This window comes from Danio rerio, chromosome 19 (assembly GCF_052040795.2).
Source record: "Danio rerio strain M-AB ecotype USA chromosome 19, GRCz13ab, whole genome shotgun sequence".
NCBI classification, from domain to species: Eukaryota; Metazoa; Chordata; class Actinopteri; order Cypriniformes; family Danionidae; genus Danio; species Danio rerio.
Window position 1 is genome coordinate 11,784,926 of NC_141039.2, and position 26,502 is coordinate 11,811,427.

At 36.6% G+C, this 26,502-nt stretch overlaps 2 protein-coding genes across 8 annotated transcripts in view; one reads left to right on the plus strand and one right to left on the minus strand.

The window, feature by feature from the left end:
• Nucleotides 1-5,760, plus strand: part of ago3b (argonaute RISC catalytic component 3b) — a 28,805-nt gene extending 23,045 nt beyond the window's left edge. Inside the window, exon 19 of one of the 2 annotated variants that reach the window (XM_087294818.1) lies at nt 734-5,760. In XM_087294818.1, coding sequence (XP_087150944.1) covers nt 734-842 — 109 coding nt within the window. In that variant the 3' untranslated portion in view covers nt 843-5,760. The remainder of the gene's footprint in view (nt 1-733) is intronic. The other variant, NM_001160028.1, reaches the window with a different exon arrangement.
• slc9a3.1 (solute carrier family 9 member A3, tandem duplicate 1) overlaps nt 1-26,502 on the minus strand; it is a 110,146-nt gene that overhangs the window by 64,240 nt on the left and 19,404 nt on the right. Inside the window, exons 6-18 of one of the 6 annotated variants that reach the window (XR_015516099.1) lie at nt 24,874-25,094; nt 24,165-24,367; nt 23,991-24,080; nt 21,129-21,199; nt 20,914-21,043; nt 20,002-20,165; nt 18,395-18,512; nt 15,731-15,904; nt 15,613-15,658; nt 13,652-13,720; nt 13,282-13,537; nt 8,139-8,625; nt 7,533-7,977 (exon numbers count right to left, since the gene is read on the minus strand). Coding sequence is in view for 2 of the 6 variants with exons in the window: in NM_001113473.3 (NP_001106944.2) it covers nt 8,613-8,625; nt 13,282-13,540; nt 13,652-13,720; nt 15,613-15,658; nt 15,731-15,904; nt 18,395-18,512; nt 20,002-20,165; nt 20,914-21,043; nt 21,129-21,199; nt 23,991-24,080; nt 24,165-24,367; nt 24,874-25,094 (1,558 nt within the window). In the remaining 4 variants the exon portion in view is untranslated. Of the gene's footprint in view, nt 1-7,532; nt 8,675-9,617; nt 13,541-13,651; nt 13,721-15,612; nt 15,659-15,730; nt 15,905-17,729; nt 18,513-20,001; nt 20,166-20,913; nt 21,044-21,128; nt 21,200-23,990; nt 24,081-24,164; nt 24,368-24,873; nt 25,095-26,502 lie in introns of those variants that run through there. The other 5 variants (XR_015516098.1, XR_015516100.1, XM_087294825.1 and 2 more) reach the window with 5 other exon arrangements.

Consider the following 26,502-nt stretch of genomic DNA (forward strand, 5'->3'; position numbering starts at 1 on the left):
GTACTGCACTTGAATTTAAACGCACTACTGGAACGTTAGAAATGTTTGTTCTATAAAGTATGAATTCTTTTATTTTCAAATTGTCTTTTGAACTTTCAAAACGTTTGAACATTTCAGACTGTTGGACTTTTATTTTTAAATTTATTATTATTATTATTTATTATTAATTTAAATTTATTTTATTTTTGCCTTTTAAACTGTCAAACATTATTTTAAACAGTTGGACTTTAATTTTGATTTGATCTGATTTTGTTACAGTATTTTCGATATTTATTATTCTGGAGAAAGTCTTATTTGTTTTATTTCGGCAAGAAGAAAAGCAGCTTCTTTAATCATTTTAAGGTCACTATTATTAACCCCCTTAAGCTATATATTTTCGAATTGTCTACAGAACCAACCATCATTATACAACGACTTGCCTAATTACCCTAACCTGCTAGTTATGCCGTTAAATGTCACTTTAAGCTGAATAAAAGCACCACGAATACTATCTAGTAAAATATTGGGAACTGTTATTATGACAAAGATAAAATAAATCAGTGATTAGAAATGAGTTATTAACTATTATGTTTAGAAATGGGTTGAGAATTTTCATTCCATTAAAAACAAACTGGGGAAAAAATTAGGGGGGTTAAAAATTCAGGAAGGCTAATAAATCTGACTTTAATTATGTTTATTAAAATTATTCATTGTTTAAGTAATTTGCTAATTTCTCTCTCCTCTTTTCACACAGTGCGGAAGGCAGCCATGTGTCGGGTCAGAGTAACGGTCGAGACCCTCAAGCCCTGGCCAAAGCTGTGCAGATCCATCACGACACTCTGAGGACCATGTACTTTGCCTAGCACCGCCTCCACAGACCTGTCAATCACCAGTCATTGTGCACTTAGAGGAGGAGGGAGAGGAGCTTCTCCCAATCACAGGCTGCTAAAGAGAACCAAATGTAATAGAACTTACAGGCGGAACTAGCACAGTTATGCAATAGAAAAACAGCCAATCTTTCCAAGCTTACTAATTGTTTTTAATATCTAGATTGCAGCTATAATGTTATTTATTAGATTTCTAGATCTGTTTAACTATTCATTTTGCAGCCTTGGGTCACAAAACCAAGTTTAAAGATGAGGCAGATCAGCGAATGAGGCAGTGTTATTTCCCTGTTTGTGTAGGTTTCTCTCATCCTGTAGAGTTTCACGACTCATCGGACACGCAAAAAGCTGAACAGTTTTAAAAAACGTCTGCTTAGGATTAGTGTTTTAATAACTTCGAAAACGGATGTTGAAGAAATGCCACTAGAGGGCAGTGCAAATTTTGCTAACAGTTTGCAATTGTACTGTAGGTCCTCCATTGTTCCTCCGGATAGTTGATCAAGTCTTGATCTTTTACTTTTTAAAAAAATTATTTTTACCATCAAAATCCAATATTTCAGTTTATATATATATATATATATATAGTAGACAACTGAAATAGCATTCCATTTTCACACTTCACAAACATGCTTCCTGGTTTAGGAAATTGTAGATATTTGGACTAAAACAAGTAGGGAAGAAAGGAACTTACTTTTTTTAGTCCAACTATCTACAAATTCTTAAACATAGAAGCATTATCTAGATGTGTAAAAAGTATCAGAAATAATGTCAAAATTAAGTGAGATTTTCAAAATTAAGCGAAAAGTAAAATAATTTGCTAATGGGGTAAGAAAAATAATCTTACTTTAAACCAAAAACTAAATTAGTTTACTTTGAGACATTTTTGGGGCAAAAACCCACTTATTTTGACTAATTTCTGCAAACAAATTATTTTTACTTGTCTAGAAAATGCTTCTTGATTTAAAAAATGTTTAGATATTATGTCACACTGCACAAAAATGTTTTTTTTTTCACGTTTTTCGTATAAATATCTACTAATTCTTAAACCAAGAAGCATTTTCTAGACGTATAAAAAGTATCTGAAATAATGTCAAAATTAAGTGAGATTTTCAAAATTAAGTATAAAGTAAAATAATCTGCTAATGGGTTTAGTAAAGTAATCTTATTTCAAACCGTAAACAAAATTATTTTACTTTGAGACATTTTTTTGGGCAAAAAAAAAAAAACAGATTTTTGACTAATTTCTGCGAACAAATAATTTTTACTTTTCTAGAAAATGCTTCTTGAGTTAAGGATCTTTATATATTTAGACTAGAACCAAAACAAAGAAAAGCATTTTTCCTCATATTTACTCACTGCGACCATGCTTATTCCGCTTTTTGAACATTTGGAGACCCTGCTTTTCTTCTAATTCCAGTCTTTTAAATGCTTCTGAATACCTCTATGATGCATTAAGTTTCTAATCCAATTGCGCCCATCATAGTACCGTCGGTTTCTTACAGTTCCGGTCACATTAAGCAGACATGACAGGTTAGCTAAGGGCTGCAGAATTTGCAGAGGAGAGACCATGCAAAATTTCCATGTAGACGACTATGTTTATGTATGTGCGTTAAACGCATTGTGCCTCATTCAGTTTGCGTGTGCCCACAACATAAGTGCTCGAGTGAGTGTCAGATTGACCGTAACACCCTCAACGGAAGTGTGCACACACACAATTCCACCCAAGGCTACTCAGAGTCTCGAGTTTTCATTCAATTGACATCAATTGACATTTCATTGACCTTTATGTACTTTGAGCTTATTTATAATACTGCTTTTAACTTGCGTTGTCATTAGTGCATCTGTAAATTATCTATTTACCTTATCGATTTCTTAATTTCATGTTTTAGCCCTGTGAACTTTGACAAACACTGTCCCATAAGCCTTTTAGTGCAATAAGCCAATTATTAACGGCTCTGTCGTAGACTTTCACGACACAATACAAAGCATACCTGCTTTAATTTAAAACAGAACATTTTGTTGAATGTGGCATTGTTTTGGAGAACTTGAACGCCATTTTTTGGCTGGTTTTATTGAAACGGATGATGTGTTTTATGGCTGGAATGATGGGTTAAGTTTACAGAGGACGTGGTTTGTAGTAAATGCTATCAAGACAAAACTTTCATTTAAAAAGTCAAATGATGAAGTGCCTGTTTTATAGGAGATATCTATTGGCGTACATTTTAAATGTGTATTTAAGGCGAATGGCGTGTACATATGGTTGGACAGATATTTTAGCTATTAAAACTGTTATTCTTTTTAGGTCTTTTTGTTGTCAAGGGCAATTTGATTAGTTGAACTAATGTAGTCCTGGGCCATTTTCTTTTCAACTTTCATTCAGACTTCTAGATTTCTTTTGAACTTTTACATTTTCTTTTCAACTTTGGAACATTCAGTTTTGTTTTATTTTTTATTTTGAAGATTTTGTCAAACGTTCCTTTATTCTTTTTTCAAAATTTCCAACTGTTTTCATCATTCAAATGTTTATTTGACGTTTCAAACATTCTTTTGAACTAAGTTTTCATAAGATCCTGTGAGTGTTCTAACATTCTGTTTTTACACACGTTCCTTAGAACTTTAAATAGTCAGTTGATCCTTTGAGCTTTCAAACATCGTTTTTGCAAACAAAATTTACAAACATTTTGAACTTTTGACTTTTCACATTATTTTTGGAAACTTTAAATGTTGTTCTTAACTTTTTAAACCCCCCTCAAAACCCTTCCCTTTTCATAGCCCCTGCATATTCAACTTGCATTCCACACAGACCAAACCAATGTGCCTAGGAAAACAGGGGTAGTAGAGAGTACTGAGTAAAAGCATATGAAGTGTAGTGCTAAAGATGGAGGGCTTTTACTTTCACATAGCCCTTAATGTGAATGGCACTGAGGTCTTTATGACATAAAGCCACAAATATTGATCAGTGTAGCTGCTGCTTTACATGATAAAAAAAAACTACATCTGCTTTCATCTCTGAAGAGAGCGAGAAAATAGTTTTTTTCTGAAAAATGACTGACGAATATATTGCTGCACTTAAACAAAACGCTGTACAGTCTCAGATCTGGTGAAATATGCCTAAGGTGCTAAGATGGTGTGGTGCTGTAATACGGGGGATGTTAACCACGCTAATCTGCTGCGAATTTACTGCAAAGCTTTCAGATTGTACGAGTTTTTATTGAATTGAGTGTTTCGCCTGGTGAAAAACGTTTTCTTTTTTTCAGAGTGTTAGCTTGCTAACCGAACAAACATGCTGAACATATTCGAGCAGTTTAAATAAACGAAATAGCAGTTTTATCGAGTTAACCAGAACTTCACTCTGTAAAAAGTGCGCTAATGTTTGGTGCTCTAATTGTTTTCCTCTCTATTTTGTTTGGATGCGTTTTGAACTGTTACTTCTCTGCCGCTACCAGCATTTGAATTTACTTGAATATGGGGAGGGATCAGTAGAACCTGCGCGCATATGCATTTTTGACTTTTAGATGACCGCTGAAATACAGCCTCCTGAAATCGCCACGGAATAAAAAGCTAGCTATAAAACTCCTATAGGAGGAGCACTGCATGAGGGGGAGGGGCTATTCTGGTTAGTGGGTGTGTTTTAAATGGCTCCTCCCACTAAAACTGTGACACTCTCTTCACCCCTTTGGCTTCAAGCTGGTATGCGGTTTACCTTAAAGCGTGTTTAATTCAACGAGAAGTATATTTGTATATTTATAGGTAACTGCGTAATGCACGTCGATTATTTTTGCTAACAAAGTCTATGAGAGTTTAAGCGACAAATTAACGTTAATCATGATTAATATAAATCGGGCTAATATTATGCAATAGACTGTTGAGTAGTAGATTCGTCTCGTCTTGTGTTTTTCTGTGGTATTGATGAGAAGTTATTCAGTCGTCGTCTAATTCGATTGTTTGATTGCCTTAAAGGGATAGCAACTACAAAAATGAAGCCCAAATTAAACACGAAGGTACCTCCTCGAATATTTCAATTTCTTTTATTATTGGTTGTCTAATTTTTTTTTTTTTTGAGAGGCGAAGATTCATCCAGTGCCTTTTCGGATGGTGCTGTTCTTAGACCGATAAAATAAAACGTTAACGAAATATGAAGTTTATTAACACGATATACTGTATAATATGTGTTCAAGAGTGTTAAAACTGTGTGTGTGGGTGTGATTGTGCCTCTTTATTCGCCAAGAACACATTAATTCACAGAGCTTGCCAGTTACAGGGTCTCTGGACCAAACTTTCTACAAGGGATATTTGGCACTAATAGATCAAGCACTGTTTTCCTTTTATTATTCTCACTCATTTTTAACAGCCAGTGTCAAATCAAATCCCATATACTCTATAAAATAGCAATAATATAATCCGTAATGTCACTAATATTTGAGCTGGATTCCAGTTTGAGTCTTGGTTTTTTTTCATGGATCCTTCTGTTACATTTTTAACCTGTGATTTTTACGAATCTGTGATTAAACCCAGTACCAGCTTTTGTAAAACTATGCAAGTTTCTTCTCGTCTTGAAGGAGCTTCATGGAATTGTTCACAGTCGGCACTCTTTCCATTGTGACGCAACACATGTTCAGCGCTCTGATGTAATTCTTTAGTTGATGGCGTGATGAAATCTTAATGAATTAATAACAGAACTGTCTATAGGCGTGTATGTATACATATTTGTCCCTTTTATTTTATCTGAACCTGATTGTGGTCTTTCATTTGGGGCTTTTTATTTGGTCGTTCTATTAAATTGTCGATATTTTCATTAAAACTGTATGTCTGCAGACTTGTATGACGGTTATGTCTATTGAACTGTTTGTCTTGGACAGAAACATTACACGTGAAATAAATATTGAATGTGCGTGAAGTTTTGTGTTTACTGTGTAAGAAAGAAGTGTAACGCTTGGTGTCAAAGATGAAAAATATAAAGAAAAACACATGAATAATTATTTTATATGCATATAAATTAAATAAAAACAAACGTAAAATGCTTAATTTTTATTTAGTAACATTTGATTTAAAAAAAATAAGGAAAATGACAAAAGCTGACCAATTTTATCAAAATAGTAATAGTTGACTAGAAAAGTAGTTCTAGACAAACTTTATGGTGGCTTAAGAACGCTTAGTCTGAAAGTTTTAAGATGTTTGAAACAGTTGGCATAGGCAAGTACATGTATATTAGCATTGCTAGGGTGTTCTGAGTGGTTACTAAGGCGTTGCTAGGTGGTTGCTAAGATGTTGCAACGGTGTTCTGGGTGGTTGCTAAGGCCTTGCTAGGAGGTTGCTAGGGTGTTCTAGGTGGTTACTAAGGTGTTCCTAGGTTGTTGCTAAGGTGTTCTGAATGGTTGCTTGGTGGTTTTTAAGGTGTTCTAGGCCATAGTTAAGGTGTTCTGAGTAGTTGCTAAGGCGTTGTTAGGTGGTTGATAAGGTGTTGCTTGGGTGTTCTGAGTGGTTGCTAGGCAGTTGCTAAGGTGTTGCTAGGTGGTTGCTAAAATGTTTTTAGGCTGTTGCTAGGGTTTTTGCTAGGCAGTTGCTAAGGTGTTCTGAGTTGCTAGGCAGCTGCTAACATAAATAAACATGTTGCTAACAAGTTTCTAGTATAAACTAGCATGTTGTTAGCATGAATTATCATGTTGCTAGTATGATTAGTATGAATTAGCATTGGTAGTATGATTAGTATGTTGTTAGCATGTTTCTAGTATGAATTAGAATGTTTTCAGTATGTTTCTAGTATGAATTAGCATGTTGCTAGTATATTTCTAGTATAAATTAGCATGTTACTAGTATTATTAGTGGGAATTAGCATGTTGCTAGTATGATTAGCATCTTGCTAGCAAGTTTCTAGTATAAACTAGCATGTTGTTATGAATGAATGATGTCATGAATTTAATATGAATTGGCATGTTGCTAGTATAATTAGTGTTGTAAGTATGTTTCTAGTTTGAATTTGCATGTTGCTAGTATGATTAGTATGAATTAGCATTTTGCTAGTATGAGTAATATAAATTAGCATGTTGCTAGTATGATTGGTATGTTTGTTAGTGTGTTTTAGTATGGATTGGTATGTCATTAGTATGTCCAATGTAAAGTCAATGGCAGTTTTTTTTACAATGGAAGTCTATGGAACAGTTGCTAGGGTGCCGTAAGTGGTTGCTAGGGTGTGGCTAAAAATTTTAAAGCTCATCATTGGTTGGCAGATCGGTAGTCTGAGTTAAATGAGCCCAACCTTAAGTCTGCATGACTGTCTGGCGCAAAATTCTGAGGGCACAAATTTGGTCCAAAGTTAAGTCAGTGAGACTTTTATAAATTTTCTGGGTCCCTTTTGGAAAACCGAAAGTCGGATCAGTTAGAAAAGATATTACAACCCGAGTCAGACCAGTTTGGAGGTTTGATGATTTCTTAAAATAGTTTAAGAAGAAGAAGACTGAAGAGTAATGAGTTTATGTAGAATAACAGCATGTCTGCTTTCTCAAGCCACTATAATTAAAAAAAGCTATCAAAATATTAATAAAAACTGGAATATTACTAGAAGGTCATATAAAACAATCCTGAAACAGCACTGCTGTGATTGAGTTGTGTCTCAGTGATTTGTACAGATGTAAACAAGTGAAGCAAGAATGACTAGTACAGCAACATTAGTTAAATAGAAATGTTCATAAATACTTTATTAATCCCTCAAAAAAAAGTAAAATACCCCAAGAACCATTACTTGATTAGCTAGATGCATCCCATTGCTCAAACATACTTGGTAACAGTTCAGTCATACAGAATAAAATCCTGACATTACAGATTTCTACCACATTCTATGAGCATGAAATGTTTACTTTAAATATTGACTTGATACTGGTGTAAAGTGCCATTTGAAATGAAACTGCAAGGTGCATCTTCAGAATAACTTAATGGCTTTGTTCTCAGTATAATATAAGCACTATTGCACAGACTCAAACTATCCCCCTCACACCATTCTTAAAGAGACTATAACACAAAATCAGTTCTGTGGCTTCTAGTTCATGTCAATGAGCTTTTAAACCATCTAGTGTACAAAAATACTAGGTTGTCTCAACACGGGTGTCAAACTCAATTCCTGGAGGGCCCTTCACAGTTTAATTCCAGCTCTGTTTCTTCAACTCCCCTAACTTAAGGTATCAAACAAGCCTAAGCACTTAATTAGTTTGATTGGGTGTGTTTAATTAGGGTTGGAACTAAACTGTGCAGAGCTGCTGCCCTCCAGGAACTGTTTGACACCTGTATCTGAACCCAATTTTAACCTAACAATTGGCACAAACCAAAATGTTGGGTGAAAAAGTGTCATTTAAATTGAATTGAAAAAACAGCAATGGGGTTGAGCACATGTGACCCCACATTGAGTTATGACTACCTAGCATTTCTTAAAGCGTCCTCCTGCTGTCTAATAGCAAATGATGGCCATCGCTGTGACGTAAACTACAGACTACTTTATAGGTTGAAGTCCGCACTTCCTCTTCAGTGGGAATAAACCATTTGTTGGGTGTTTAAAAAAGAATACAAAATTTGGATGAGCTGAGAAGCATTGAAGTGTTTTATCTTGTTTTGCTACAAAATAACTAGAAATATGTCCCACTGAATGGATTAAGTGCTGTTGTCTGCTCCAGTTTTTGGCAGTTCCAATGGGTTTTCGGCAGTGAATCTCCAGTTCCATTTTGTAGATGGTAAAAACAGTGTCACGTCATCCTCAGGTGTCTATTCAAAGACTCTGAAACAGCAACAGAACAGTTACTGGTCTCTGATCATAGATATATACACTAGATATCGCATAGGGACCCTGAGCATGCGTCAATAGCGCCGCCACATTGGTACAGTGCTCCCAGGACAAATGTCATTCAACCGCACTAGTCAAGACAGTGTTATTACGTGAAGACGCGGGACTTTAGCGCTGTCTACGGGTGTAGTAACGAGCAAACAAAGAAAACAAAGCACACAGGCAGAACATTTCATAGGTAATATTAAGTTTTTTTTCTGTTTTTGTATGTTCTGAATTTTTGTGCTAATCAGGTAACGTTATTGATGATAACAGTCACTTACCGCATTCACCATACAGCAAAGCAGCTCCAACTCGCACTAAACACTCGACTTATGCTAGTTTTGTTTAATAAAATCAGCAAACAATGCAAAAGAAATATGACAACGAGATGCTGCGCTGCCAGAACCTTGTATTATTGTCGGCTAACGTTAGTGAAAGAGTCGTTCGGGGGATTCATTCACAAACGAATCGCTCCCTCAGTCAGTATGAGAAGTGAAAGCAGGAGAGGACGGAGCTGTGTTTCAGGACATGATTAGATCAAATTTAACAGGGAGGGTGGATAGTACATTTCCGTACACACAAACACACGCTTTTTGTCAGGAATGCCCGTGCGGTCACTGATCCATCAATGTAGAAAAGTGATGTAAAATTATAATTTTCGTAATTAGAAAAAAAAATTACATACTAACATCCAGGAAAACTCCCGATCATAGATATATGTGTTTATGTGTATATCTCTGGCTTTGGATGGCCACAGTCCACCACTGTACCTTGGTCCCGCATTCATTTCAAAGGAGCGCTACCCTGTACCAAGATGGCGGCGCTATTGACGCATTTCGTCCAATAGACAACAATAGGCCAGGCGACATCTAGTGTATATATCTATGGTCTCTGACGAAGTAAGTAGCAGTGTGTAATCATGCTAACAGCTAATCTTTAAGCACTAGTATTTAATGTCATCTTATGGCAAGCCATTTTCACATTTAATATATATTTTTCCAGATAATACAAATTTTTATATGTCGTAAAAATGCTTTGGCTACTCATAAGCTACCACAGGGTAACTTTGCTATGTGGTGGGATTTTTTTCATTTGAATTCCATTTTCACCATTTAGATGCACCTATGGCCCGTTTCCACTGAGTAGTATGGTACGGTACGCTTTTATGGCCCTTTCCGCTGTCAAAATCTACCAAAAATCAATCTGTACCGTAGCACTTTTTGGGGAGCCTTTGCAAAAGGTACCTAGCAAAACAAAAGGGTACCAAAAGGTAGAGTGAGATGCGCATCGGTTTACAAAAAAGCGAAAACACAGGAGGGGCCATTTTTAAATTCACAGCTGAGACATTACACCGTAATAATATACACGTATAAAAACGAGCCATGGTCGAGCCGAGCTCAAACAAGCCTTGTCGTCGTCTTGATGAAGAGCCACAAAGCCAAGAAGAAGAACAGAATCTGCGCTGTCCTGTTGTTGTTGACAAGGCGAGTGGTTACACTTTTTAAAGCGAGCTCTTTGCTGCGCTTGCTGTGTGTCTATATTTAAAATAACGAACTTGAGCTTATGATACTAACGTCCGCGTGATTATTGAAGTGATTCTGATATCCTTTCAGAATCCGACAAATGCAAAGGGAAAGTGCAAAAAAACAAAGGAGAAATGATTCTTTTAGCAACCTAAAACATAAACAAACTTGCCATGTTTAACTATTATCATCGCCTTTTGACTATTATGAACTCGGAATGACGGAATTACTTTCTAACAAGATGTTAACGTTACATGTGCTGGAGAAGAATAGAAATGACAGGTTTGTACTGACTGTAAATCAGGGGTGCTCAATCCTGTTCCTGAAGATCTACCTTCCTGTACAGTTCACCTCCTACCCTGATCAAACCCACCTGAACCAATTAATTAGGACCTGAAATCCACTTGATAATTAGACAGGTGTGTTTGATAAGGGTTGCAACTGAAATCTGCAGGAAGGTAGATCTCCAGGAACAGGATTGGCCACCTCTGCTGTAAATGTTTCGTATTGTTTATGAACCCAAATGATGCCTAGATGTATGTTTTGGGTAACATTTCAGAGATTGTAAGGCTCTGTATGTGTTCATAAATGTTGTATTTATTTATTTTATATAATCACAGCCATTACAGTAGGCTATTTTGTATTATCATTGACTTCCAGCAATAATCAAATCCAGTTCATAAAAGGGTTAGAAATTAACATTACACACACACACACACACACACACACACACACACACACACACACACACACACACACACACCAAAAGGGTACCATTTGACAGTGGAAACACAAGTCTGATAAAGGTGACCCATACTGGACTGTACTGTACCACTCAGTGGATCCCAGGCAATAGGCAATATGGTGATATAAAATCCAGAAAATAATTTGGTTGATTAAACAAATTTTAGCTTCAAACTAAACAGTGTGTGCCGCTGAATCACTGTTTTTTCAATTGCAGATAGACAGCAGAAAATTTAAATGTAGGCTAATATATGAAAATGCTGATAATTTTATTAATAATTGTCTTTCATGCATAAATAACCACAGGACAAATGTACAGTCCTGGTTCCTATTTTTCTGTGCAGCCCAAAATTCTAAATATTTGACTAACATCAGTAAGTGTAGACACATTCTGCCTGACAGAAAATATGATTATTCTGACCTGAGTTCAAATACTGAATCAAACAACTCATATTTTTTTTCATCCACATTGACATTAAATGAACACTCTGTCCCAATCCCAATTCTACCTCTTAGCCCTTCCCCTTACCCCTCGTTTTGTGTATGCACGCCAAGCGGTAGGGGTGTCCCAAATCTCTGTAGCTTAAAGGCGTAGGGCTGGGGAAGGGGTACACGCCCTTTTGAACGAAATTTTTTCAGGACCACACTCCAAACCAAGGGGTAAGAAAATTTCCCAGAAGACACCAGCCTCATGTATATATTCATAACCGCGTTTATGTTTTACCATTATGCTGAAAAAAAAAAGCTAAAATTCGCAATCTATAATCCCTGTTACGACTGAAGTTTATTTATTTGTTTATTATTGCGGTTTGTACTCTTTTTCTTTTGTCCCGCCTCCTTGCTGTTTTTCTGTTGTCTTATAGGCTCCCACGCCGGCGTGACTCCCTGCTCTGATTGGCTGCTGGTCTACGAGGCCTGTATAAAAAGGAGCTTCCGGCAGGAATCGGGGAGCTCATTTCTGCTGCGTTCGGTGTTTGGAGTGGAGCTCCTGGGTTTCCTTCACCCCTTCGGCCGACGACCAACAATAATCACCTTTGTATTGATGACCATCCTATGCTTGAATATTTATTGAGAGTTTGAGCGTGTAGGGGTGACCTGCCTATTTATTTGATTACTTTTGACTTTGTTTATATTAGGGAGTCAGGTAAGATTCTTGTATGTTTCTTTAAATAGTAATAGGTAATTTAGTGGATTTATTTGATAGATTCTTTTGTTTGTTATTTTGGCCTGTGGTCACCCTGACGAAATGCTCGTTTATATAAACCCTATTTTTCTATAATAAATATCTTCATATATACTCTCAATTGAGTGTGTTAATTTGGTTGTCGACCGAAGGGAATCTTTTGCTTTAAGTTTTGTTTAGTTTGGGAAATCCACCACCCCAACACATTTGTTTGTTCTTTGTTTTTTATGCCCTTTTTGTTTCCCCTAGACTTGGGGCGTAAGAATCCCTAATAATAACTCCTGTATAGCATTCCCACAACATTCTGACACTCGATGACACTGGAATACCCTGTCAGTATTGTCTAGTAGCTGAGAGTGGGCTTTTTACAGTGTCTGCTATAATGTTAATGTTGTTTTTGTGAGTTTACATTGATTAATATGGCCACTGTGTATGATCTTATTGCCACATTAGATCGTTAACTGGAATTAGAACAGCAGTTGCGATCGTCTAATCTCATATGAAGCAAGAGATCGCGATGACATATGATGACGTGTGCAGGTGCTGTAGTGCTGTCCCAATTCTTAGGGGTAAGTTTTGAAGCCCTTCCCCTTAACCCTCAGTTGTAAGGGCCCAGGGGAACGGGAATTGCAAGGGGTACAAAAGTAGAATTGGGATTGGGCCTCCATGTTTTTGCAAATATGCTCATTTTATAGCTCCTCTAACTTTAAACTTTTGAGCTTTACCATTTTTTTAGTCATTCAGCTGTTCTGAGTCTGGCAAGAGAACTTTTAGCTTAGCTTAGCATACATCATTGAATCGGATTAGACCATTAGCATCTCACTCAAAAACTTTAAAAAAAAATGATTTAGCTAATTTTACAAAAGAGTGTAAAAGGAAATTAGAGTGAGATACTAGGAACCACTGGTAACTACAGCACTTAATAAAGCTACTATATTTTTATGTATTATTATCATGTATTATTCTCAATGTAAGTCGCTTTGTACAAAAGTGTCTGCCAAATGACAATGTAAATGTATTGTGTATATTAATATAAACAAGAAAACTTTCCACATCCATTAGCTGTTGTGGGATTATGCTGTCATGCTTCTGGCACCAAAAGTTAAACTGGCTTGCCATATTCTCTATTTCACATTGAAGCGTGTGGTGTTTGCTTACGATTCTCCATTGTCGCTCTGGGGCTGTTCCTCGTGCACCTCCAGTGTTGAAGAGACGTCCGCCATCAGGAAGGAGTCTGTGGAGCAGGTGCTGATCCTCATGGGTGCGAGACGGCGGTTTGGTGTCCAGGGCAGACGCCGCTGAGCCCTCTGGGAAGGAGCGACGCTCATCTCAGTCTCCAGCAGCCATGGTGGACTATGAACTGGACTGTGAACTGGGCTGTCCATGTCTGGCATAAATACTGGATTCTCTATGCCTGCTTCAGTGAAATATGGAAACATACAGCACTTTTAAACTGTTTGTGTAACTGCAATTTCAATAGACGTTATTGCTTATTTACAAAGAAGCATCTGATCAGGCTGCTTCTTACCTCCCATTTTATACGTGTCTCTCATGAAAGTGCTAGATATAGCACCATCAGCACCAACCCCACTGTCAGCTAAAACCAAAAAAAACATATCTACTTCAGATTATTACTATAAATATGTGTCATTTAATAAATAATGCATATTTAGTTCATTAAATAAAATAAATAAAAACAAAAAGTATCTATCTACACTCACTGGCCACTTTATTAGGTACACCTTACTAGTACTGTGTTGGACACCCTTTTGCCTTTAGAACTGCCTAAATCCTTTATGGCATAGATTCAACAAGGCACTGGAAATATTTCTCAGAGATTTTGGTCCATGTTGAGATAATAGCATCACGAAGTTGCTGCAGATTTGTCGGCTGCACATCCATGATGTGAATCTCCCGTTCCACCACATCCCAAAGGTGCTCTATTGGATTGAGAACTGGTGACTGTTGAGGCCATTTGAGTACAGTGAACTCATTGTTCAAGAAACCAGTCTGAGATGATTCGCGCTTTATCACATGGTGAGTTATCCTGCTGGAAGTAGCCATCAAAAGATAAGTGCACTGTGGTCATAAAGGGATGGACATGGTCAGCAACATTACTCAGGTAGGTTGTGGCGTTGACACGATGCTCAGTTGGTACTAATGGGCCCAAAGTGTGCCAAGAAAATATCCCCCACACTATTACACTACCAGCAGCCTAAACCATTGATACAAGGCAGGATGGATTCATGCTTTCATGTTGTTGACTCCAAATTCTGACCCTATCATCTAAATGTCACAGCAGAAATTGAGACTCATCAGACCAGGCAACGTTTTTCCAATCTTCTACTGTCCAATTTTGGTGAGCCTGTGCGAACTGTAGCTTTAGTTTCCTGTTCTTATCTGACAGGAGTGGCACCCGGTGTGGTCTTCTGCTGCTGTAGCCCATCTGCCTCAAGTTTCAACATCTTGTGTGTTCAGAGATGCTCTTCTGCATACCTTGATTGTAACGAGTGGTTATTTGAGTTACTGTTACCTTTTTATTAGCTGAAACCAGTCTGGCCATTCTCCTCTGACCTCTGGCATCAACAAGGCATTTGGGCCCACAGAACTGCCACTCACTGGATATTTTCCTCTTTTTCAGACCATTCTCTATAAACCCCAGAGATGGTTGTGCATGAATATCCCAGTAGAGCAGCAGTTTCTGAAACACTCAGATCAGCCTATCTGGCACCAACAACCAAGCCACGTTCAAAGTCCTTTAGATCACCTTTCTTCCTCATTTTGATGCTTGGTTTGACAGGTGTACCTAATAAAGTGGCCAGTGAGTGTATAATGTAATTTATATAGTTTGTTTTATATATTGTTAAAATACTATTCATTCGTTCATTTTCTTTTCGGCTTAGTGCCTTTATTAATTTGGGGTCCCCACAGCGGAATGAACCGCCAAGGTATCCAGCACATGTATTATGCAGCAGATGCCCTTCTAACTGCAACCCATCTCTGGGAAACATCCATACATACTCATTCACACTCATATACTATGGACAATTTAGCCTACCCAATTCACCTGTACTGCATGTCTTTGGACTGTGGGGGAAATCGGAGCACCCGGAGGAAACCCACGTAAACACGGGGAGAACATGCAAACTCCACACAGAAACGCCAACTGACCCAGCCAAGGCTTGAACAAGCGACCTTCTTGCTGTGAGGCAACAGCACTACCTACTGCGTCACAGCATTTGTTTTATATATCGTTAAAATACTATATACTTTATTATTTTATTATATATTATATAGTTAAAAATACTATGTTTATATATATATATATATATATATTTTTTTTTTTAAACATTAACATAGCTATATCTTTTTGTGTAATATAATGTAACTTTGGAAACACTATACATTTAAAGTCTCTTTATACATTTTACAGACGATTTCTCAGTGCCATAAATCCTAAAATAAATAATACCAATAAAACAGTTTTACCTTCATCTCCATACAGATAGCCATTGCCCTCTGTGTGTCCATTCATCTGAAATACACATCAATTTAGAGGCACGATCCTATTATATACTAAATAAAAAGGAAAGAAGGTGTGCTATACCTTATCTGTAGGATCCTTCTTATGGAACTTAGTGATCTTTTTGGTAGGGTTGACACCCATCTTAGCAGATTTGAAGGACTCCAGGCGGCTCCTCATGGTCCTCTGAAAAATCTCCTGCACCTCCTCTTCACTCTGGTTGATGCTGAAGTGACTGCGACTGTATTTGTGATGGTGCTGCTCGGAAAGAGAGGAAATGGAGGAAAAGATGGACCAAATGAGATGCATGTGTGTGAAATAACAGGGGCTTAGGACAAGATGATCGATTCATTCATTAATTTTCCTTCAGCTTAGTTCCTTTATTCATCAGGGGTTGCCACTGCAAAATGAACCGCCAACATATCCAGCATATGTTTTACACAGCGGATGCCCTTCTATCTGCAACCCAGTACTGGGAAACATGATCAATTATATTAAAGTCTATTATGTCTTTCAATATCAAAGGGATAGTTCACACAAAAATTAATTCTCTTATCATTTATTCAACCTTCAATTATTCAAAACCTTTATTTTCTTCTGTGAAATACTAAAGAAGATACTTCAAAAAATGCAAGTCAATGGTTGCCCACAACATTCTACGAAATATCTTCTTTTGTGTTCTCAAAAAGTTTTAAATCAACATGAGGAAATGTAAACGAGGAGGTCATTTTCATTATTGGGTGAATTATTCATTTGAATTGAAATGTGAAAATTACTATGTCATTGTTGTCAGTAATGTTCAGTTTCCTGCACAGGCCAATCGTTTCACTTCATTGGACCTCAGAGTATTACCAGGAGCCTTGGGTAATAATTTAGTTTTGCCCGTATATTTTTCAGTCAAAAATTTGGCTTGAACATCAAAGAGCTTATAAATATAATCAATAATATCCCCCTAAATACAGATCAGGCAAACTAACAGTGCTGGTATTGCTTGATCTCAGTGCTGCATTTGACACTGTCGATCACAACATACTTCTGGATAGGCTGAAAAACTGGGTTGGGCTGTCTGGCACGGTCCTCAAATGGTTCAGATCTTACCTTGAAGGGAGATTTTACTATGTCAGTATAGGTGACCATAGGTCGAGGTGGACACCCATGACATGTGGAGTACCACAAGGTTTAACTCTGGCACCTGTTCAACCTTTATATGCTCCCACTGAGCCAAATAATGAGAAAGAACCAAATCTCCTACCACAGCTATGCTGATGACACTCAGATCTACTTAGCCTTACTGCCTAATGACTACAGCTCCATTGACACTCTCTGCCAATGCATTGATGAAATGAACAGTTGGATGTGCCAAAACTTTCTTCAGTTAAACTAGGAGAAAATTGAAGTCACTGCGTTTGGGAACAGAGATGAGGTTCTCAAGGTAAATGCATACCTTGGCTCTACGGGTCAAACAACAAAAAATAAGGTCAAGAATCGTGGTGTGACTCTGGAGTCAGATCTGAGTTTTAAAATCAAAGCAGTTAGTAAATCAACATACTATCATCTCATAAACCCTGCAAGAGTTAGATGCTTAGAGAAACTTGTTTATGGTTTTATCAGCAGCAGGGTGGATTACTGTAAAGGCCCCCTCACTGGCCTTCCCAAAAAGACAGTCAGACAGTTGCAACTCATCCAGAATACTGCGGCCAGGATTCTGACCAGAACCAGAAAATCAGAGCACATCACACCTGTCCTCAGGTCCTTACACTGATTCCCAGTCACATGTAGGAGAGATTTTAAAGTATTATTACTTGTCTATAAATCACTAAATGGCCTAGGACCTCAATACATTACATATGCTCATTCAATACCAACCCAACAGATCACTCAGATCATAAGGATCAAGTAAATTAGAACTTTTAAGAGCTCAGTCAAAGCAGGGTGAATTCGCCTTCAGCTACTGCTCCCATTACTGCTGGATTCAGCTTCCAGAAATGATCAGACATGCTCCAACATTAGGTACATTCAAATCAAGACCTGTTTTGCTGTGCCTTTACTGAATGAGCACTGTGCTACGTCCGAAAGATGGCACTGTTATGTCTTTCTTTTATTTTTCATTTTTATAAGCTGTTTTTACACATTCTGTTTTTATTTATTATTTGTTTTTATACTTGTCTCTTTTATTTCTGCTTATGTAAAGCGCATTGAATTGTCACTGTGCATAAAATGTGCTATATAAATAAACTTGCCTTGCCTTGATTTAGGCTAAACAAAATGTTTTATGTTCTACTGAAGAAATAGTCAGCTATATCTTGAGTTGTCTGAGAATAAGTAAATTAACATGCAATTTTCATTTTCGCACATCTGAAGATAAAAAAATGTAAAAAGGTTCATTTCAGCAGGCAAATGTTGTCCTTAAACGAACACTCCATTTTTTATTTTATTTTTTGGAAAATAGGTTAATTTTAGTACAATAAAGTTAGAAAATAGCAACTTTTCATGATGTAACAACAGAATACTCAAGCTTTAAATTACAAAATTATCAAAAATCTTTTTTTTCTCTCTTTTTGAGTGAGATGCTAATGGTCTAATCGGATTCAATGATTTTTGCTAAGCTAAGCTAAAAGTGCTCGCTCCAGACTGGGAGATCAGCTGGTAAAATGGTAAAACTCAACTGTTTAGAGGACTTGTAAACTGAACTTATTTCCAAAAAAGTGGAGTGTTCCTTAAATGGAAAGGTTTCAAAATGACTCTTACATGTTTTCTGCTCCTGTACAGGTGCTGCTGTAGAAGGCGATGGGCATTGATGTCGTCGACCACATTCTTCCCGTCTTGCCCATGAATGTCCAGAGATACAGAGGGAATAGTGTCTTTCCTGTTGGACAAGAGACAAAACAATGCTAATTATTTACATTTACATTTAGTCATTTAGCAGACGCTTTTATCCAAAGCGACTTACAAATGAGGACAAGGAAGCAATTTACACAACTATAAGAGCAACGATGAATGAGTGCTGTAGGCAAGTTTCAGGTATGTAAAGTGTAAGAAGCAAAACATTAGTAATTTTTTTTTTTTTTGTAGTACAGTTAGCGGTAGAGCCAGAGAGGCAATTGCAGATTAGGACGGGAAGTGGAGACTAAATAGTTGAGTTTTTAGTTGTTTCTTGAAGACAGCGAGTGACTCTGCCGTTCTGATGCAGTTACGGAGTTCATTCCAACTACTGGGCAGATTAAATGCGAGAGTTCGGGAAAGTGATTTCTTCCCTCTTTGGGATGGAACCACGAGGCGATGCTCATTCACAGAATTATTGCCACAACTCATCATCTAGGAGTTTGTCAAATTTCAATGATGCAACTGAAGCAAATATATTTTGTCTCGTAAGAACTTGATAGTTCAGCCAAAAATGAAAAAAATCCTATTAAAGGTGCAGTAGATGATTGTCTTTTTTTGTTGTTGGCCAAGCACTAAGCGTACAGTAGTTGCTTTAGGACAAAGCGAGTGAGACAGTGAGACTAGCGATCCTTGAATTCATGAAATATTGCACATTATGACAAGTTTTGCTTGCTAACTACATAACTGAAAACCTGCTAGATATAACAGTTTTTCATTCAGAGTTGTTGTATTATAAAATTTTCAAACAGGTCAATGACATGATCTAGTGGGTTGTCTACTGTCATCGGTGCACGTTAGCTAATTATGCTAACGGTTAGCATTTTGGCAGATCACCTACTGCACTTTTAACTTTTTTACCCTTGGGTTATCAAAATAGGTGATGTTTTGGTCACATTTTATTTTAATGGTCCGTGTGTTAAATTTAAGTTAAATTGCATCTACATGCCAACTAATTCTCATTAGGTTATAAGTAGACTGTTGAGGTTATGGTTAGGCTTAGTGTAAGTTGACATGTACTTGCAAAGTTTCTTATAGCCAGCTAAATGTCTGTTGAAGGAGCAGTATCAACAGATATTAAGCAGACAGTCTACTAATACTCAAATGGACCATCAAAATAAAGCGTTACTGCTGTTTTTTCTTTAGCAGAAATTATATACATTTACTGAATCCTTGGTGATTCATATAATGGAAGTCAATAGTTACCAGTTATTTATATTCAAAATAAACACATACAAACAAGTCAAACTCAATAGACACCTCTCCTGGTGACACACTAACCATCATTTCCATCCAAAGACGCAAATTAAACTTATGCGCAAAACTGAAACATCCCAAAAAAACATCTGCAAATGAATGGGTAAATAAATCGTAAATGTTCATTCTTGGGTGAACTATCCCTTTAACCTTAATTCCTTACAATAGCCGTTTACGATCAACATTTGTCAGGAAGTTGTATTTAAATATGTACTTACACAATGGTGGCTACTGAAATATTTTCAATTCCAAAATCGTAGTTTGACATATCAACCATTATATCGGGCATCACATCTGCAAATTCTGAGTCGAACTGTTTTTTGAAATCAACGTTGGCAGCTTCGTCATTACGAATAAAGGCCAGAGAGCCTTGCCGTTCACCCTGCACGGAGAAAAAAAAGGGTGAAACGTGGTTTTTACAATGTTTATCGCTGACCGAAGCAACAGGAAGCAACTATATTTATATATAAATATAAAGCAATTTGGGGTGACGCGGTGGCGCAGTGGGTAGCAGGATTGCCTCACAGCAAGAAAGTCACTGGTTCGAGTTCCGGCTGAATCATTGGCATTTGTGTGTGGAGTTTGCATGTTCTCCCGTGTACGTGTTTCCTCCGGGTGCTCCGGTTTCCCTCACAGTCCAAAGACATGCGCTATAGGTGAATTGGGGAAACAGAATCTGCTGTAGTGTATGTGTTAATGTGTGTATGGATGTTTCCCAGTACTTTGTTGCAGCTAACCACAGAGCCACCGTGTTGCCCCAGATTTATTTATCTATATATTATTTCATACCCCTGAAATGTCAATAAAAGTCACTTTGTTAAACCATGAATCAAAGTCGACAGAACAGAAAACAACATCCCATAATGCAGTTTACATCTGTAGATTTAATTGATTTAAAGAAATAATCATCGTTAATCCACATCTCAAGTTGAAATCAACATGAAAATTTTATATAATTATAATATAATACATCCAGCCTATTAAAACGACACATACAACAATCTGAATATTCCTAAAAGGCATTTCTAATACGTTAAATATGAAAATAACTGTTCGTGGTATTCTCATAATAACAACAAGATCCTGCATATGAATTATCTCTGTGTATATAAGATTATCCATATTCTCACCTCACTGACGTAGTTCATGGCGTCCTCCAGATTGAGTTTGTGGAAGATGTTGAACAGGTAATCTCTGTTCTTTCTGGCCTTTGGTTTCATCAATAGCCAGCTAATATACTTCTCCTCAAACCTGTTCCAGCTGAAAGAGATGTGTGTTTCTTTAGTTTTTTATTAACATAGATTTAATTTATTGTGAATTTGTAGACAGCAGTAAGGAAATATACCCTCTGGTCCACCAGTTATCTCCTATACGTCCGCAAATGTCCTCCACTGCGGCTAGTATGTGATCAAATGCCTGAAAAGACAAATGTGTATTTGCATTAATCTTAAAATAAAGTAATAAATACAGAATGAATTATTATATTATATTATATTATATTATATTATATTATATTATATTATATTATATTATATTATATTATATTATATTATATCATATTATATTATATCATATTATATTTTATTATATTATATTATGGGCGAGGCAGTGGCGCAGTGGGTAGCACGTTCGCCTCACAGCAAGAAGGTCGCTGGTTCAAACCTCGGCTCAGTGGGTGTTTCTGTGTGGAGTTTGCATGTTCTCCCTGCCTTCGCGTGGGTTTCCTCCGGGTGCTCCGGTTTCCCCCAAAGACATGTGGTACAGGTGAATTGGGTAAGCTAAATTGTCCGTAGTGTATGAGTGTGTGTGTGTGTGTGAATGTTTCCCAGATGGATTGCGGCTGGATAAGTTGGCGGTTCATTCCGCTGTGGCGACCCCGGATTAATAAAGGGACTAAGCCGACAAGAAAATGAATGAATATTATATTATATTATATTATATTATATTATATTATATTATATTATATTATATTATATTATATTATATTATATTATATTCCAAATATTAAATAGGTATTATACAAATTATACTGCTATTATATAAATGTACAATATTTCATTCACTAATTTACATTATATAAAAACTACAAAATATCTAGTGTTTAATATTATATAATGACTAATTAATAGCAATTATACATACAATTATGTCATATAATAATTATTATAAAAAACATAATCAAAATCAAAAATATAATATAAATAATAATGTAAATTATTTTATTATATTAATAATTAATTAAACTATATACTACATATAATATATAACAGTTACATATAATTTTTTTATACAGCCCCAAATCAGAAAAAGTTGGGACAATATGGAAACCCAAACAAAAAAAAACAAAAAAGAAAGAAGTGATTTCTAAATTTACTTTGACTTATACAACAAACATTATTTAATGTGTTTCTTGTGATTTTTATTCTTTTTGTTTCTTTAAAATAAACACAAATTCAAATTTTAGTTCTTGCTTTGTAATGTTGCCATTCCTTTTCACAACACTGAAGGACTGAAGACACCAAGTGATGAAGAGTTTCAGGTGTAATTTTGTTGCATTTTTGCCAACAAGTCTTAATGTGGGCAACAGTACGGGGTTTTGGTTGTCAGATTTTTTCTCTTTAGAATGTGCCTGTCACGGTCACACAAGGATGACAAGGAGGGTTATCTCTTCTCATCAATTTATTCAAAACTATGTGGTAGGTTCAGTCGGATAAGCTGGTAAGCGATAGTCTTGGATGGAGAGCAGGGTTGTAACCAGTTCACAATGTAAACAAGGATCTTCATGCAACCACCAGAATATATAGTCACTTTCCTTAATCACAGCTTTTGCATCCACAGGTTTAGGAGAAACAACTGTAAAAGGGAAACATCCACGGAAGAAGGCAAGACAGGGAGAAGGTGAGGTGAACCATCTGACTTTGATTCCAGCCGACTGGAATCGAGAAGGCTTTATAGTGAAAAATACCTAAAATACCTATTCATCTGACCACAGTACACGTTTTCACTGTGTGATGCTCCATCCCAGATGCCCCCGAGCCCAGAGAAGTCGATGGCACTTGACATAGGGCTTCTTTTTGGCACAATACAGTTTTAACTGGCATTTGTGGCTGTAACTATTGTGGTACTTAACAAAGATTTGCCAAAGTAGTCCTGAGCCCATGTGGTAATATCGCTTATAGATGAATGACGATTCTTGATGTAGATTCATTATCTGAGATCATGACCCTGGTCCAGATTCCTTCAATAGTATCTGGATGCAGCCTTTATGATGCAAGCTGAGACTGCATCACTCAACGATGCAATGTCAGACACAATGCACTCAAATGGAGCGAGTGACGTCACTGTGACGGGTAGGGTTAGGGGTGGGGTTAGGTGAACCCATTAAAAAGCATTGGATGCAGCCCAGATTGCACTGCACCAGGTCTGCAGCTAGACCCCTCTCAATTCCTTGAATCTTTTATGTAATGCATTGTTGAAGTTGAAATATCCAAATGTCTTCCAACTGTATCTTTCTTTGAGGAACATTGTTATTAAACATTTGTTAGTTTTCTCATGTAGTTGTGGGCAAACTGGCAATCCTCGGCCCATCTTTGCTCCTAAAAGCCTAACCTTTCTTGAGTGCTGCTTTTGTACCAAATCATAATAACAATCACCTGTTGACATCACCTGTTTGAAATCACATCAATATTTACCCAGTTTACTTGATTACTTGCCCTAAATTGCTCCTGTCCCAACTTGTGTGTAATGTGTTGCAGGTCTGAATAACAGGAAAGGATGTATATATACAGATAAAATGAAGTTCACCAGACAAAACATAAAATATTTGGTGTTCATATTGTCTGCAAGAAACACAAGTCAAAGTAAATCTGGAATTCACTACTTTCTTTTTTTTATTTGCGTTTTTCATACTGTCCTAAATGATTTGAGGTTGAATGATACATATATATACTTATATGTAGTGAAGAATTAATGACTAACTAATAGTAATTATACAGTATATAATACATAATACACTTATTATATTAATAAACATTATCAAAAGTAAACAAATAAATAATGATGTATTACATTATTATATTAACAATCAATTTTTATAATACGTAAACCTTAAACTACATATACATATTTAGAATGTATAATAATTATATATAGAATTATTTGTATTAAGTTGAGCTATGAAAGTTATATAAAGTGTAACAATAATTACCCTGTTGTTCAGTTTCTCAACAAGTTTCAAGTCAGAATGAGCTGCTCTTTTGACCTTGAGCCACTGTACCAACGGCTTCATTGTGATTCCCTGGAAAAAAAAATGTTTAGCTTAGGTTAAAAAGGATCTATCCAATCAGTTTCTTAATAACAATATGACTGATTTGGTTTTAACCTGAAGGATGACAGTGAAATACACCACAATGAGTGTGGTGCTGATCATCAACTTTTTCTCCGGGATCCTGCTTTCGTCCAGCATTGCTGCCAGACCGTACGCCACTGCCCCCCGCAGGCCACCGTAGCTCATCACCACCTGGTCAATCAGCTCCACGGGGACCAATCGGAACTTATTTAACATCCAGGTGAACATGAAAACACCTGCAAACACATCACAAACGTATCCTTAAAACACACCCACAAGACATTTGAGAGTCACTCTTTGAATCAAATCGCCTTCACTGTTTCAGAAAGATGTCTACGTGGGTAATTCTAGAATTGCAGCTACATTTGCGTCTGCAAGATAAACTTTCTATGATTTTTCAAAAACAAAAACTCTAAATGTTTTGAACAATATCACACACACACACACTATTATATCAAGCTATTTCTAAAAAGATTAATGTTTGTGTTCATTAGGAAATATTAACTTAAGGTCTTCCACTATACAGTACACTCACTGCTGTTTTTTCAAACTACTTATTTTAAATGAGCTGAAACAACACAATTCTTGACATTATACTTGGTTCCACACAATTCCACAGGTTGGCAAACCAAAAGTGCAGCTGAAACCGGATTAACTTACTAAATTAAGTTAAAGAAACATAAAAAAACTTTTGTTGTTAACTTTTTGTCATCTTGCTTTTATTCACTGTAGCTGCACTCACCTATGATCCTGTAGATGAAGATGAAGAGGAGGGTGAGGAGGATGAAACCAGTATTCCAGACCCAGATCTCCGTGTCAATGGCTGTAACGCCCAAAAACAGGAAGATCATGGTTTCTGAGCCATTCGCAAGCATCTTCATGGCGTGACGAACTGTTGTGACTGATCTCTCATCCATGTTGGCGTTGATGTATTTCTGACAGCACACACCGCAGAAAGTGATTCTGTAAAACAAAAACACAGTCAATGGACTGAAAACATTCAAAACACTCCACGTAAATTGCTGCTGCACAAATGTTTATTGCTGTAAATTCTTTATTCACTTTTTTATGTGTTCCATTATTATGGGATGCTTTGCATAAATGTTAAGACTAATTTAGATTAAATTTTACACCATCTGTAAAATATTTTTCATTTATTAAAAAAATCGGAATACAACAATAATAGAATAATAGAATAATAGAATAATAGAATAGTAATAATAGAAAGCTCATTGGAATAAATAGTCACTGAAACTCAAAACTGAAAATTCTGTCATCTTTTAAAGAGTTCAGTTGCAAAAACCTGTAAGTGACGTCTGAAAATTTATTCTAAAATTTGTATTTTTTCATGATCGCAATAGGTATTGCTGTCGCCTCACAGCAAGAAGGTTGCTGGTTCAAGCCTTGTTCAAGACATGTGGTTCAGGTGAATTGGGTAAGCTAAAATTGTCCATAGTGTATGAGAGAGAGTGTGAATGAGAGTGTATGTGTTTCCTAGTGATGAGTTGCAGCAGGAAGGGCATCCGCTGTATAAAACATGGATAAGTTGGTGGTTTATTTCGCCTTGGCGACCCCAGATTAATAAAGGGATTAAGCCGAAAAGCAAATGAATGATTGAATTTTGTTGTTATTATTAGCAGTATTATTTATTTTGTGCATAATCACATTTATATTTGTTTTAATAAAAAACAAGTTTAGATTTGTCCACCTGTCGGGTTTTGGAGACGTCTGCATCACCATATGGAGCATAAGAATGGGACGTGCGTTTGGATTTAACTTTAACCACATGTTATTATTGCTCATTTATTAGTTTGCTGGAAATTTGAACTGAATTTAGAAAAAGTTTTGAAACAAATATTTGAGCTCAACAAACAAAATTAAATATATAGACTTATGGATGTCTTCAGTGGAGAGCGCACAACACTGATTCCTTATCCACGAAAGTAAAGAAGTAAAGAGAAAGTAACGAGGAGGCTTGTTCTTTATCCTCTCACAGATGGTCTGCTCAACTGTTTTCTCGCAAGTGAAGTGCTCAGTTTTTCCATTCAGTTTTTCCACTTACAAAATCCGCTATGTTAGTAGCAAATGCACCATGGCGCGACGCAACTAACTTTTAATGGGAATGGCAGATGAGACTCTGATTGGTTTAATGCATTTTAAGCTCAAAACCCACCCATAACTCATTAGGAGAATAAGCACAACCCTGTTAGACCATGCGCCAAAGCGCAGACTGTATTTTCCATCCTTCAAATAGCAAAATTGGATTCGGACAAGACCTTAATGCTTTTGTGCCATTTGCTTCAGACTTCCCGTCTAGATCATTAATATAGAGCCCTGAATGTCTCAACCAAAACATGCAAAAGAAGATATG